At 45.5% G+C, this 14,704-nt stretch overlaps 1 protein-coding gene across 1 annotated transcript in view; it reads left to right on the top strand.

Moving 5' to 3' along the window:
- MERTK (MER proto-oncogene, tyrosine kinase) overlaps positions 1 to 11,838 on the top strand; it is a 106,445-nt gene extending 94,607 nt beyond the window's left edge. Inside the window, exons 16-19 of the mRNA XM_026480420.4 lie at positions 2,806 to 2,915; positions 4,819 to 4,978; positions 5,610 to 5,746; positions 10,788 to 11,838. Of these exons, the coding sequence (XP_026336205.3) occupies positions 2,806 to 2,915; positions 4,819 to 4,978; positions 5,610 to 5,746; positions 10,788 to 11,286 (906 nt within the window). The 3' untranslated portion in view covers positions 11,287 to 11,838. The remainder of the gene's footprint in view (positions 1 to 2,805; positions 2,916 to 4,818; positions 4,979 to 5,609; positions 5,747 to 10,787) is intronic.
- Positions 11,839 to 14,704: the final 2,866 nt, after the last annotated feature.

The following is a 14,704-nucleotide window of genomic DNA, read 5'->3' as shown; positions in this document are numbered from 1 at the left end:
AGACGCTTAACCGCTGTGCCACCCAGGTGCCCCGATTCATCAGTCTTATATAACACCCAGTGCTCATCACATCACATGCCCTCCTTAATGCCCATCACCTAGTTACCCCATCCCCCCACCTATCTCCTCTCCAGCAACCCTCAGTTCAAGCAACCTGCTTTCTGTCTCTCTCCAGTTGCCTATTTTGGATATTTCAGATCAATGGAATCATAGTCTGTGGTCTTTTGTGTCTGGCTTCTTTCACTGAGCATGTTTTCAAGGTTCATCCACATCGTAGCTTCTATCAGTACTTCATTACTCTTTAAGACCAAATAAACTCCATTGTATAGATATATTATGTTTTATTTATCTATTGATCTGTTAATAGACTTTCGGGTTGTTTCCACTTTTTGGCTTTTATGGATAATGCTAAGAATTTTATCCTTGAGCTCTTACATTAGGTCTTTGATCCATTTTGAGTTAATTTTGTATACGATTTCAGGTTGGGGTCCAATTCTCTTCCATATCCCACTCACTTGTCCCATTCTTTCCCCTACTGAATGATCTTGTCACTCTGTGCAGAGTCCTTTGACCATATATTTATGGGTTTATTTCTAGACTCTTGACTCTGTTTCATTAATCTGTGTGTCAATCCTTATGCTAGTACCACATTATCTTGATTATAGTTGCTTTCTAGTAAACTTTGAAATTAGTATAAGTGAGGCTTCCAACTTTGGTCTTCTTATTCAAGCTTGTTCTGGATATTCTGAGTTCTTGAATTTTCATATGAATTTTAGGATCAGCTTGTCAATTTCTACAAAGAAGCCAGCTGGGACAGTGATAGGGCTTATATTAAATCTGTAGATCAATTTGGGGAGTATTGCTATCATAACAATATTAAGTCTTCTTTTTTTTTTTTTTTTTTTTTAAGATTTTTATTTATTTATTCGACAGGATAGAGACAGCCAGCTAGAGAGGGAACACAAGCAGGGGGAGTGGGAGAGGAAGAAGCAGGCTCATACCGGAGGAGCCTGATGTGGGGCTCGATCCCATAACGCCGGGATCACGCCCTGAGCTGAAGGCAGACGCTTAACCGCTGTGCCACCCAGGCGCCCCAAAGTCTTCTGATCCATGAACACAGGATATCTTTCCATTTATTTAGATCTACTTTAATTTCAATGTTTCATAATGGTCAGAGTACAAGTTTTGCATTTCTCCTGTTAAATTTATTCTTAAGTATTTTATTTTTAATTCTTTTTAGATGAATTGTTTTCTTAATTTTATTTTCAGATTGATCATCGCTAGTGTATAGAAATACAATTAATTTTCATATCTCAATCTTGTATCCTATAACCTTGTTGAATTCATTCCTTAGTTCTACCACACAGTTATCTTTTAAATTACTTTTGGTCACAATTTGCAAGAATAACATAAATGTTCTAGGGAAAGATAACACAAATTAATAATACCTAATATGCACTACACCTTCACAATGTCAGCAGGATTTTATATTCTTTAGCACCCAAATCCTTTCCTAGAAATTGTCATCAGTGCCTCAAATCAAATGCCTCAAATATACAGTACAGAGGCATAAGATTTTCCTGTCTGATTTGTTTACATTTCTTTGTTTACTTGTTTTTAACAACTCCAGTATGTAAGGGTAAAGGATAATTAAAGCGTTTTGTCATATAGTCAGGATGTAATTAACACATATCTTAGCTGGGAAATATAAAGCGTTAAAAATTCAGCGTCTTCCTGAACACTGCTTTGGAAAACTCATGTTCCACAGACAATAAGCCATGACAAACCCAATGCACTGGGGAGAGATTGTCACGGATGGACCCATTCACGACTGCCAGGAACTTGTGGAAGACCCTTTTCTTCAGGGCCCTTGCTGGCTAAAATGTTTAGTTACAACACAGAGCTCTTCATCAGTCATCACCCTCATCTTCATTCCTGACCGGGCAGGTTCTCTCACCTGGCTGCCTGGTCTGATTTGTACGGTGTAGGCTGTTGATACAGGAGGGCTCTAGAGAAACAAAAATAAAATCCCTGAATTCCTCCTTGTGGTCCTTTGGTCCTGTAATAAGGGGTTAAAGACTGTCCTACTTTCTGTCTGAAAGAAACGTATCTTTCCAAGCATCTCAAAGTAAGATGACCGCATATGCCTGCATGACTGGAGTGGGCTGAGCCAGCGTTTTGCCCCTCCCCCGCTGAAGGCAGCCCGCCCCTCTTTTCCCCTCCTTTCCGGGCACAGGTGCTCTGTCCCCCGCCACTCCAGAGGACACAAAGGACCCAATTTGACCTCATTACTTGCAAAAAGAATGTTATTCACGGGGCGCCTGGGTGGCACAGCGGTTAAGCGTCTGCCTTCGGCTCAGGGCGTGATCCTGGCGTTATGGGATGGAGCCCCACGTCAGGCTCCTCCCCTATGAGCCTGCTTCTTCCTCTCCCATTCCACCTGCTTGTGTTCCCTCTCTTGCTGGCTGTCTCTATCTCTGTCAAATAAATAAATAAAATCTTAAAAAAAAAAAAAAAAGAATGTTATTCACTATCAATATTTTTAAAGACAGGGAGAATGTGAAATTTGCCAAGAAGTTTTCTGGTTTGTTGTTGTTTTATTCCTTTTTTAAACACTTATTTGTGAGATGAGTGATATGGAAATGAAAGGTTTGTTTCCTTGTTTCAGGATCCAACTTTTAAGAAATACAAACACCAAAAAAACAAACACAAAAACACTCTCTCCCCCCTCAGGTGGCAATAACTCTCCAAGTTTAACTTTTAACACATATTTTGTCTTCCTGTTTCTCCTCCCCCCACCCCCAGCATATTCCTCTGCAGACACTACTGAAGTTCATGGTGGACATCGCCCAGGGAATGGAGTATCTGAGCAACAGGAATTTTCTTCATCGAGATTTAGCTGCTCGAAACTGCATGTAAGAGCCCTGGCCCAATCCCAGAGGGGTTAGACCTCATCGTGTGAGATGTGGGGGGCCAGGCAGGAATAGGGGCAGGTGGCCTATTGTTGTTAAAAAGTGGAGGAGAGGGGCACCTGGGTGGCTTAGTCGTTAAGCGTCTGCCTTTGGCTCAGGGCGTGATCCCGGCATTCTGGGATCAAGCCCCACATCAGGCTCCTCCGCTGGGAGCCTGCTTCTTCCTCTCCCACTCCCCCTGCTTGTGTTCCCTCTCTCACTGGCTGTTTCTCTCTCTGTCAAATAAATGATTAAAATCTTAAAAAAAAAAACAAAAAACAAAAACAGTGGAGGAGAGGCAGGTTTGGGAGGGGAGCATGTGGCTGGCTCTGGAGATGGGATTTCTCTGGCTCTGATGTGTGACCGGGACTTCTCACAACATCTACCTCCACGAGTCTGGTTGACTTCCAAAACATTCTCCTGTGACTCTTTTTTTATTTTCACTCTCTCCGCTTGGAGTGCTAGGTATGATCTTTGTGATCCTTCCCCTTTGCCATTGGCTAGCTTTGGACCCAGAGTTCTATGTAAGTCAGCTAGTCATGGAGGCAGGAAGGAAAATCATAAGGGTTTTGTCTCTCAGGCTTCGAGATCCTCCCTTGTGAGCGTGTACTGTGAAACCACATGGAGTCTCCCCTCTTGTAGCAGGGAGACAAGGACTCACATAAGAACTCTGAGCTCAAGCTCCCCCCTCTCTCTGTCCTGCTCCAACAGGGCCATCACCTGCTCTAAATCTTAACTAGTTCTCGATTTTAGGTTTATTATTGCAGGAAGAGAGAGTGTTCCTTAAATGTATTGCTGTTACCGTTTTTCTTGGTTGGAGATGTGACCATAGGGGCTGCCCCCCGACTCCTTACCTGACCCCCCCACTGGCCCCCTACCACTTGTACCTCATTTTTAAAACCCAGAAGGGTCTTGTTTGTTTGTTGTGGTGGGTTTTTTTTTTTTTTTTAAGATTTTATTTACTTATTTGACAGAGAAAGAGAGAGCATGAGCAGGGGGAGCGGCAGGCAGAGGGAGAAGCAGGCTCCCCACTTAGCAGGGAGCCTGGTGTGGGGCTGATCCCAGGACCCCGGAATCATGACCTGAGCCGAAGGCAGACGCTTAACCAACTGAGCCACCCAGGTGCCCGTTGTTTGTTCTTATTTAAGTGATTTTTCTACCATGGAGGGAGAATCATGAAAAGCTCTCTTTGCCCTTAATATTTCCTTCATGTTTTTCCCATCAAGTAGGGTGACCAACTGTCCACTTTGCCTGGGAGGGATTTCCCAGGATGGGGGACTTTTCTGTTTTAAAAGCCAGTGTCAGACAGACAGGAACAAGGAAGTCATCCCACCTCCAGACCACTCATTTCTCCTTTCTTCTTCTTCTTGTCTAGGACCTGCTTTAACAGCCTGGGCTATAAATGCAATTGTATCCCTTTCGCTTTCCAGTTAATTCCTCAAGTACCACCGGGCTACCTTAACAGGAAGTCCAGGATCCCCCTCTTACAGCTCGTACTTTCCCACCTCCCCCAAACTGTCAGGAGCCAGTGCTGCTTCCAGATACCACGCGGGAAGGCTACTGGCTGCTAGATGAGTCCCAGAGGGCCCTGGACTGGGGCTGCTGCTCTTTCTGCCCCTGTGCAGTGTCTCTTCCCTCCAGGTGGCTCCGCCCTCTGTGCACAGGTGCGGTGCTGCTCCAGATCCCCACACAGACCCCCCAGACCTCCTGTCACCTGCTCTGCTGTTGGTCCCAAAGCAGGACCCTCACAGGTGGATGGGGTCTCCATCTTTTGGTTCCTTACATGTTTTCAGCTGCGTGTGACGTAGACCTGTGATTTAGGCTTTGCCTCTAAACATCGCTGAGGACGTGAACTTGCTCTCTGTAGGTTACGAGACGATATGACCGTCTGTGTCGCAGACTTTGGCCTCTCTAAAAAGATCTACAGTGGTGATTACTACCGCCAAGGCCGCATCGCTAAGATGCCTGTGAAGTGGATCGCCATAGAGAGTCTTGCGGACCGAGTTTACACAAGTAAAAGTGACGTGGTACGTGCAGAGCTTTGAGTGGGAGCCCCACATGGCAGGGTTGAAGGCGCGCAGAGAGAAGTGACTTAAGCTGGTGTTGCAAGACATTTTACTCCCTGATAAACTGAGGATTGGGGGCATGTTCATACCTTTTATTTATCACTAGATTCTTTAATTCAGGTAGAAAACTATATTCTGGTGGCATAGCTTGACATTCAGATCTGTTTTTGCATAGGCCTTTAATTTTTTCCCATTCTTTTTTTTTTTCTACAGTATAGTGACTTATTGCCCACAACTAAGATAGTCACATTAAATTGAATGAGTTCATCCAACGGCTCTATATAAAAGGTGCTGTGTAATTAATCCCTTACCCGGAGATTGGGAACAGAGCATTACACAGAGCACTGACACACAGAGACAGGGCTGCATCCGCCTTTGTCAGATTTCCCGAAACAGCCTGAGTACAACCAGGGAGGTGTGGCTCCCTGAGCCCCTCGTTCTTGCGGCATTGGGAGAGCAGCGTGTCTCAGGCATAATTGTCAGCTTTGTGCACCATCATCGGCCTTTAAGGAAATGACCTTTCTAGATGAAAAAGTCCATTCAGCCTTTCTGAAAAGACTTGCATCCTAACTTGTTGTCGCTTTGTTCTCAGTGGGCATTTGGCGTGACCATGTGGGAAATAGCAACACGGGGAATGACTCCCTACCCGGGAGTCCAGAACCACGAAATGTACGACTATCTTCTCCACGGCCACAGGCTGAAGCAGCCCGAGGACTGCCTGGATGAACTGTGAGTGAGCTTCTCCGGGTCCCCGGGCACTCTGCACGGGCCAGCCAGCTGGCTCTGCGCAGACCTGGGGACACACGGCCACTCAGCGGCAGGGGTCACCCTTAGCCAGATGGGTGTATGCGGAAGGTGGCATGCAGACGTCACAGGCCAGAAACCTTTCTTGGTGTGGGAGCTGTGTGCACATCTCCAGGGAACCTGCACGTGTCCTGAAGTTCCGTAAGCACCTTGAGGAGATCTACCCTATAAACAGGTTAAATCTATCATACATGAGGGACTTAACGATTACCTGCCCTCTTACCGCTATAGTTCTCTTTCTATACAACATTTCAAACAATAATATCTTCAGTTAGGGAATCTGGAAATCTAAACCAGTGACACTGAGGTCAGCCTGGTCCTCAGAATTGCTGGGGAGGTATTCTAACCTCAGCCCTGTGCGGAGATTATGACTCTCGGTACGAAGTGGGCCTAGAAATGTATGTGTTAAAACCCTCCCTGGGAGAGTGCGTGCTCAGCAGGCGTGAGAGCCCCCAGCTCCAAGTGTGCAGGACCACAGTGCGCACCTGTCCGGACAGGCCATCTCTCTTCGGGGCAGGCAGTATGGGAAGAGGCCCAGGACTTGCAGTCAGACAAGCTGCTGTCTCCCATCCAGCCACGTGTGTGGCCATCACAAGTGACTGGACCTCTCTGTGCCTCATTATTAGCCACAAAAAAAAACAGTAGAGTCACATACTCAGAATGGGATTGGGAAGAGAAGTTAAAGAAGAGAAGAGGTAGAATACTCAGCCTGTGGGCGTGTCACATAATGGTACCAGTGATTAGTAGCGACGTGCCAGATTGATGTCCCCCAAACACCTTGCTGACCTTTTAAAAATAATTTCTCGTGGCACTGCCCCTAGCTTGGTGATTTGAACCTTCCTGATGGAAGTCACAGGAGTCATGGGCTTAGAGAGGGCATTTTCACCATATTTAGCAAGAATGTTTCAGGACTGTGGGCCTGCATGGCTGTTGTGGAACACTGGTGTGAGGAGGCACGTGTGGGACACCCCCCTACACACACACACACACACACACACACACACACACACACTGGCCCTGCCTCTACACACGGGTGAGAATACCTAGGTCAGTGTGCATGCAGGCCTCCCAGGTCCTGTCCAAGCCAAGCAGAAGGAAACTTTATTGATCAGAGCCTCACCCTGCTTGGTGTGGTGGTGGTTATTGTGGTTGTAAATATAGAACACGAAGAACAGACACAAAAAACGTAAGTCCTTTAGAAATATCTTGAAATCCTAATTAAATTAGATTTGGGGTTTTATGGTAGTTTTTAAAGGGACCACATTAATGACATGTCTGCTTCTGAAAATGAGGAAGCAGTTTCAACCAAACAATATTGAATGAAGAGTTTTGTTGCCATTTCTTTCTTAGCTTCTCTTGTGCTCCAGAAGAAGTTGGTATTTGCGGCGATTATCTGGGGTCTTAGCAAGGTCTAAGCTGTGTCACATGTTGGCTTTGAAACATTTCACATAGAGCCAAGTAATGCATGCTGAGTCGGTAAGAAGTTTTAGGTGAAAGAGTCATAGATGCTGCGTGTCAGGGAAGTCAGGCAAAGCAGACCAGTCAGTGGTCCCCACGCTACAGGCGTACAGGGGCTCTGGGGAACCAGACCCTCTTCCCATGTCCCCCCTCGAATCTGGATGCTGGAGAACAATGTCTCCCAAAGAGGCCTCTGTGTTTACATATCTGTGCATTTTCTTTTAAAAAATGAGAAAGATACTTCTGAGCTTCCCCTCCACGTGTGCTGTCTAACCTTAGTTGAGATGAGTTCATTCCTGTGTTGAGTTGCCCCCTGGTCTCTTTAAACTCCACTCTAAGCACTATACCGATGTAAAGAGCAGAGTACGCCCTGTGCCCTGCTCTCTGATCCTGCCCTCCAGGGACCACCTCCTACTCACAGCATCACTCCCAGGCTGCAAGTCCTGCTCCCCATGGCCCGCGAGGCCACTCTGTGTGATGCCCCCGTCACCTACGTGGGACGTTTCCTTAGCCGAGTTCACGGCGTCCTGGCTGCAGCCCTTAGAACACCCCCTAGCCGCTGGCTACAGTGGTTCTCGGCACTTGTGCTGATCACCCTCATCGTGCGGTGTGACACCAGGGAGCCACCTTGTTCTTCCTTTATCCTGACGAGTCCTATCAGCCAGCAGATGTCCTTCAGAGCCCCCTCCCCTCCGTTCCTACCCTGAAGACCCTCAAAGCATGGAGGCCCAGGGCTGGACAGGGCCAGGGGCCATTGACTTCCACTTCCTCATCACATATGTGCAAACAGTGGCACAGCAACCTCACAGTGTATGTAAGTGATGAGTGGGTCAGGATTATTGTTTCCCGTGGAAGAGTGCAGGCCCTTCCGTCTCCCTTCTCATTTTTCTCCTAACCCCCAGGCTCCTAACACATCCTTTGGGTGGCAACCAAAGCAATCTTCCTTGAATGAGTCTGATCATGGATGCCCTAAACATAATCTCTCCGTCATTCCCCATTGCCCATAGGGCAAAACCCGAACCCACTGGGATCTGACCCATGGCCGGCAGAGGGGCTGAATGGCCAAGAATGTGGTGCTAGACACTCCTTTGCCAGGGACAAAGCAGGTGCTTGACAGATATGGGTGAATTCATCCATTTATAAATTTTGTACATTTGTATGATTGCATCTTTTTAAACTCCTTTTTTAAATAGTGGTAAAATACACGTAACATAACTCTTTGTGTGTGTACAGTTCGGTAGTGTGAAGTGAATTCACTTTGTTGTCCAGCCATCGCTACTCTCCATCTCCAGGACTTTTCATCTTATGAAACTGAAAAATCTATACCCATGAAACAACTCCGCGTTCTCCCCTGCCTTCAGCCCCTGGCAACTGATAGGATTATCTCTTTTATAAAATCTCAACAGTAAAACAACAATGACTATTTACAAAGTCAACTACCCAACCTGTTTATTTTTCTTTCCAACCCTAAAATTGACATTACTAAACCCCACAGCCCCCCATTACTGTCCAGGCCCTCTTGCTCCTCTCCTTGGTCCGCTACTGTGGCATCACCCTTCTGGGGGAGCAGCTTAGACAATAAACATACTCCCAAGTCTATAAAAGCCATGTTCATATTTTTAAGTACTTCACAACGTACTGAAAATAAAAAAAAAAAAAATTAATTTCGGGGTGCCTGGGTGGCTCAGTCAGTTAAGCGTCTGCTTTCAACTCAGGTCATGATCCCCAGGTCCTGGAATCGAGTCCCACTTCAGGCTCCCTGCTCAGCAGGGAGTCTGCTTTCTCTCTCTCCCTTTGCCCTTCCCTCCCCTGCCTCACTCGTGCTCTCTCCCTCCCCTCCCGCCTCTCAAATAAATACATAAAATCTTAAAAATAAATAAATAAGTTTCAAAGTGATATTGATACTTTGCTACATGAAAAAATGATAGATTATTCAAATGCTTTCTCAAAGACCCGGAAAAATTGAAAATAAGTTAAATAACACAGCCCCTTTTTGAAGTAATGGAAAGGAGTGTGTGTCTCTAAGGACAGAATTCCTCAAAGCTCATCTCAGAGTGCCAACAATCAAGGCTTTATGGGGGGGAGAAGGAAGTAATGCAAATTGATTTATACCATAAAAACCTTGAAAATGGAAATAAAAACTGTTTGTCGAGTCTAAGTGGCCATCTATTGAAGGTAAAAACAGGAAGAGTAAAAAATACTCCGCAGTCTGACGTCCAGGTGAGAATCAGGGTTCTCAGATGGGAAGATGTCCCTGCCGTTACCTCAGTATCCTGTGTCCATGGCCGGCCCCTTCGTAGGCAGAGCTCTTTGCAAATCTCCACCTCCCAGAAGCATGTGCAAGCGTTGATAGGGGCTGCAAAAGTGAACAAGTGAAAAGATATTGTTAGACGCCTACATAGATGAGATCTGCCCGTGTGTGAAGTACCACAGGCTACTAGAATTAGCCAAAGGGTCTACATCATGTGTTCAGTGTAAATACGGGAATTGCGTATTTATGTTCATAAGATCGCGTCTAGTCCGTGTGTCAGATGATTTCAATTTGGGTTGTTTTCTTATCCAGCGACACGAATATCAATTTCTCAAAACAGGAGAGAATCAAAAGGAAATGATGGTGTAACTCACTCTTCATCTCCGGCCAGTAGTTCCTAATTCAATCATCTCTTTCTTTGGTTGTGCTCATAATTCTTAATTCTGTCAGACACTGTGAATAAAGAAGGTACCCGGAAGAGAGAGTTGTCTGTACACGACACAGCAGAGGCGTCATGAGGCCCTGGGAGTAGGAATTGTTCAGTCGGAGGCTGTTCCCCTACTGCCCACACAGCCGTGGTGGCATCTGTAACATCCCTGAGTCCACGCTCGTTTTTATTGCAAAGTAACAATGACAGGGCTGTTGAGAAGATTAAACGTAGTGACACACACAGAACACCCCACCCCCTGGCCTCTTTAGCCCCTGCCCCAGGACCCTGCTAACTCAGTTCTCCCGGTTGCAAACCCAGTTTGATTGTACGGAACTGAGGTCAGCCCACCTTTTCTGTAAGGTGCCAAATAATAAATAGTTTTGGTTTTGCAGGCCATATGGTTCTGTAGCAACTACTCAACTCTGCCACTGTAGCAGAAGCAGCTGTAGACAATATGTCAAGAAATAAATGTAGCTGTGTTCCAATACAACTTCATTTACAAAACAGACAGTGGGCTGGACGTGGCCCGTGGGCCATATAGTTTGCCAGCCTATGAAGGAAGGACCTGAAATACTCCTACTTTACAACGGTAGATATAATTGGCACGTATGTTCTGTATTCCTGGAGCCAGAGAATCATTTATTACGTGCCCATGAGACATTTATACAAGAAATTTTACAGGACATTATACAAGAAATTTCCCAGAAGTAGAATTAGTGTGGATTAAAATGTGACAGAATCAAAGACTAGGTGAAAACAAAGTGTGGATTGCATTCAGGGCTCTGGGTGCTGGACTGAGAAAAACTCACCCTTCTGTATACTTGTAGGTATGAAATAATGCACTCTTGCTGGAGAGCTGAGCCCTTGGAGCGACCTACCTTTTCAGTGTTGAGACTGCAGCTAGAAAAGCTCTTGGAAAGTTTGCCTGAAGTTCAGGACAAAGCTGAGGCCATTTACATCAACACACAGTTTCCCGAGAGCTGTGAGGACCCTGGAGAGGGCCCCGCACTTGCTCAGCTGGACATGAATATTGATCTTGACTCTATCATTGGCTCTTGTACTCCCAGCGCTGCCGTCAGCGTGGTCACGGCAGAAGTTCACGAGAACAGACCTCATGAGGAAAGGTACATCCTGAATGGGGGCAGTGAAGAATGGGGAGATCTGGCTTCTGCTGCCCCGGGAAAGAACTGTGTTTTACCAGAGGACAGACTTGTAAAAAATGGAGTCTCCTGGTCCCAATCCAGCACACTGCCCTTAGGGAGCCCGTCACCAGATGGACTTTTATTTGCCGACGATTCCTCAGAAGACTCAGAAGTCCTCATATGAGGAGAGCTGAGAGACGTTCCCAACTCAAGGAAATTCTTCTGTTGTAGGAGAATCCCTGTACACTCCATGTTTTTGAAATTTGTCTTCCTTTACCAATCAAATGTCATGGCCCTAAAGCACCGGGTGAATGTTGTCAAGTAAGTCATCGTGAAAAATACATAATATATATTTATTTAAAGAGAAAATACATATATATGTATATGCTGCAAAGAGACAAAGATCTATTTTAATAAAAGATGACTTATTTCATGTTGCTTCCCTTGCAGATCTAAAATTTACACTTTAACAGCCTTGTCTCTACAGCTCTTCCCTGATGTTAACATTTGCACAGAGTCAGTGTTATTTTTTTAAAGTTGTTTTTTTTCATGACCATTAATTGTAAAAATAATTTGTAAAATGAAATGCTGTATTTTGACTTTGTTTCTGATCTTATGAAAAATCTGATATTCTTACAAGAATCATCTCTTTGATAAGAATGATTTATTTAATATTTAAAGTTTTATAACTGATTAATTCTTTGATAGGACTTCCTAATAAAACATGAATGAGAAAGGCTGTGTCGTACTTAACTTGAAAAGACAGTGGTCACTGACCAGCAGCCTCCATGCCTTTGCGAAAGGAATTCCCTTAATGCCTGGCCCTCAATACAATCACTTTGACTGAGCTTGGTGTTGTTCTGTCAGGATATGGAAAAACCACTCCAGAGTCCAAAGATGAAGAACAAAGAATATTGAAAAGTACAATCTGGGTGGAAAGATTTAAAATAACTTGTAGAAGAGAATCTGACAGGTGGAGCACTTTTCTGTTTGGGAGTCACAACTTGGCAGGAGGTAGACGTGGGCAGTGGGCAAGGTACACCCTGGCTTAGAACTCAGCCCCTCTGAGTTCACATCCAGGCTCTGCTGCATCTTGGCAGCCATTGATTCTTGAGCACGTGCTATATTTGAAGCACTTTACGTGAACTGCCCTATTTAATCTGTATATCACTACCCTTGCGAGTGATAGATGCCGTCTGTATATGTACAATGCCATCATCGTGTATGGGCCAGGAAACCGAGGCCGGAGCCATTGAGTAACCTGCTATGGCCCACACCTAGAGAGGGGTGCAGCCAGAATTTCAGAACCAAGTAATCTGACTCTGGCTGGCTCTGCATGTGATTTGGGGGTTTGCTCCAGAGCCTCTCGACCTTTTCATTTTACCTGATAAACAGATAGGTAGGGGTGCCTGGGTGGCTCAGTCAGTTAAGTCTGCCTTCAGCTCAGGTCATGATCCCGGAGTCCTGGGATCAAGCCCTGCATCGGGCTCCCTGCTCAGAGGAGAGCCTGCTTCTCTCTCTCCCTCTGCTGCTCTCCCTGCTTCTGCTCTCTCTGTCAAATAAATAAATAAAATCTTAAAAAAAAATAAAAACACCACATACATAAGTAGCACTTACTATGTGGCCACGCACAGCACTCATTTCATCCTAATAGCAACCCCGGCAGGTAGGTACTACTATTATTCCACTTCACAGATGGGCGGGCTGAGGCAGGGAGACCCTAGCTTACTCTGCCGGTGAAGGCAGTAGACTGATGCAGTGTGTAAGCATTGATCCCTCGGGCCTGTTGCTCCCCATTTGTGAGCAGTCGCACCCAAGCCCGCAGCCCATGAGGATCCAGTGTGCACTGAGCCCAGGGGTGTGGCCCCCACAGCCTGGGTCCTGGTCCTGGCTGCCAACCCAGGAGCCCCAGTCTCCAGCATGAGCCCACTTCACTGTTACTGTGAAATGCTCCATACAAGAAAGTTCTGAGGGTTTGAAAAGGATCTGCATTGTTGTAGAAAATGTCAGCATCAGTTTAATCGGTGAAAGAGGAAAAACAACAACAATAACAACAGCAACGCTGTTAGAACCTATAAACGTAATCTCTACAGTTAGAAATTTTGGAACGTTTGTTAAAAAAAATCAATAAAACATTTTCTATCACCTAGTTGTGCAATGTTTCTTATTGATGGTGACTCAAGGATGTGAATAGTTCATCATTAAATCCTGGGTCAGGAACTGAGTGGCTAGTTCAAGCAAAAAAACCCGATGTAGGGGCGTCTGGGTGGCTCAGTCGTTAAGTGTCTGCCTTCAGCTCAGGGTGTGATCCCAGGATCCTGGGATCAAGCCCCGCATCGGGCTCCCTGCTCCAATGAGAAGCCTGCTTCTTCCTCTCCCACTCCCCCTGCTTGTGTTCCCTCTCTCACTGCGTCTGTCAAATAAATGAATAAAATCTTAAAAAAAAAAAAACCCAATGTAGAAAGGTATGTTCACATCCATAAGATAAATAAGCAACTTGAAAAACTGTTATTTGGAAGTTTCATATAAATTTAATATGAAATACCTATATTAATATACTTTGTGCTTTATATTTCTGACTGTAATTGTACAGTATAAACAAATAGATAATAAACAGCTCATTGAATGCCAACAGCCCCCCCAAATCCTGTCCAGTTTGCTCAATATGTGCCATGTGGCCTGAGAAGGGTCAAGAAACCTGGACCAGTTCAGCTACAGAAGAGCGTGGAGAGGTGAGCAAGCTGTGGCTTCTGGCTTTCCTTAAGACATCAGCAAACACAGCAGAGAAACTCACTTCATCTCCAGCCAGTAGCAAAGCACCTTGAGTAAATGGGCTGTGACGGGCAGCACCTTCCCATCCCTGCTTCCTTTTCCCAAGAGGGGAATGAAGCTGCACTACAATTAATCAGATTTCAAATCTCACTGAGAACTTTGGTACCACAGTGGTTCTTCTTAGCCACATTCATATGTTTGAAGGTTCTGAAGAACTAACGTTCAGAAGACCCAATCACTGGGAAACTCTTGTACTGTCTCCTGAGCATGAACTGAAAATAACCTTTTAAATTCCCTTCTGTAAAAACTCAAATTACTTTTGTAAAGTGGCTCTTATGGGCAAAAAGGGGGGGGGGAGAGAAAACAGAGAGAAACAAATTGGGTCATTGTCTTCAGCTGCCTGGGACGGGGCTGGGGAAAGCAAGAGGGCAAGAGAAATAAACAAATGCCCGAAATACTTGTGACCTACAGGTGGGGACTAGCTCTGCCTCGGGGGTGGTTTTCTTGCTTCTTCCCTCCTTCCTCCCTCCTTCCTTTCCCTTCCCTTCCTTTCTTTTTTCCTTTCCTAAGTAGAAAGGAGAAGTGACGATCAGAGCCTCCTGAGTTGGGCTGCACAGCCAAGGGCAGAGGCTCGTGGGAGCACTCCTTGGGCAGTCTGGGCAGGTCACCTGGCTCTCCTGGAGCCCACGTTTCCATAAGTGTACAGTAAAAATAGCAATCCCTTCTCCTGCAACCCCCTGGGTGTTTCTGTAGGGAGGGGAGGAGGCAAGGTCTTTGAAAGTACTTTATACTTATTAGAGGATTTTCCCGATTAGAAGCTTCTCCCACTT

This window comes from Ursus arctos, unplaced genomic scaffold, assembly GCF_023065955.2.
Source record: "Ursus arctos isolate Adak ecotype North America unplaced genomic scaffold, UrsArc2.0 scaffold_8, whole genome shotgun sequence".
NCBI lineage: Eukaryota > Metazoa > Chordata > Mammalia > Carnivora > Ursidae > Ursus > Ursus arctos.
Note: the sequence above shows the minus strand (reverse complement) of the source record. Positions and strands in the feature narration are given on the sequence as shown.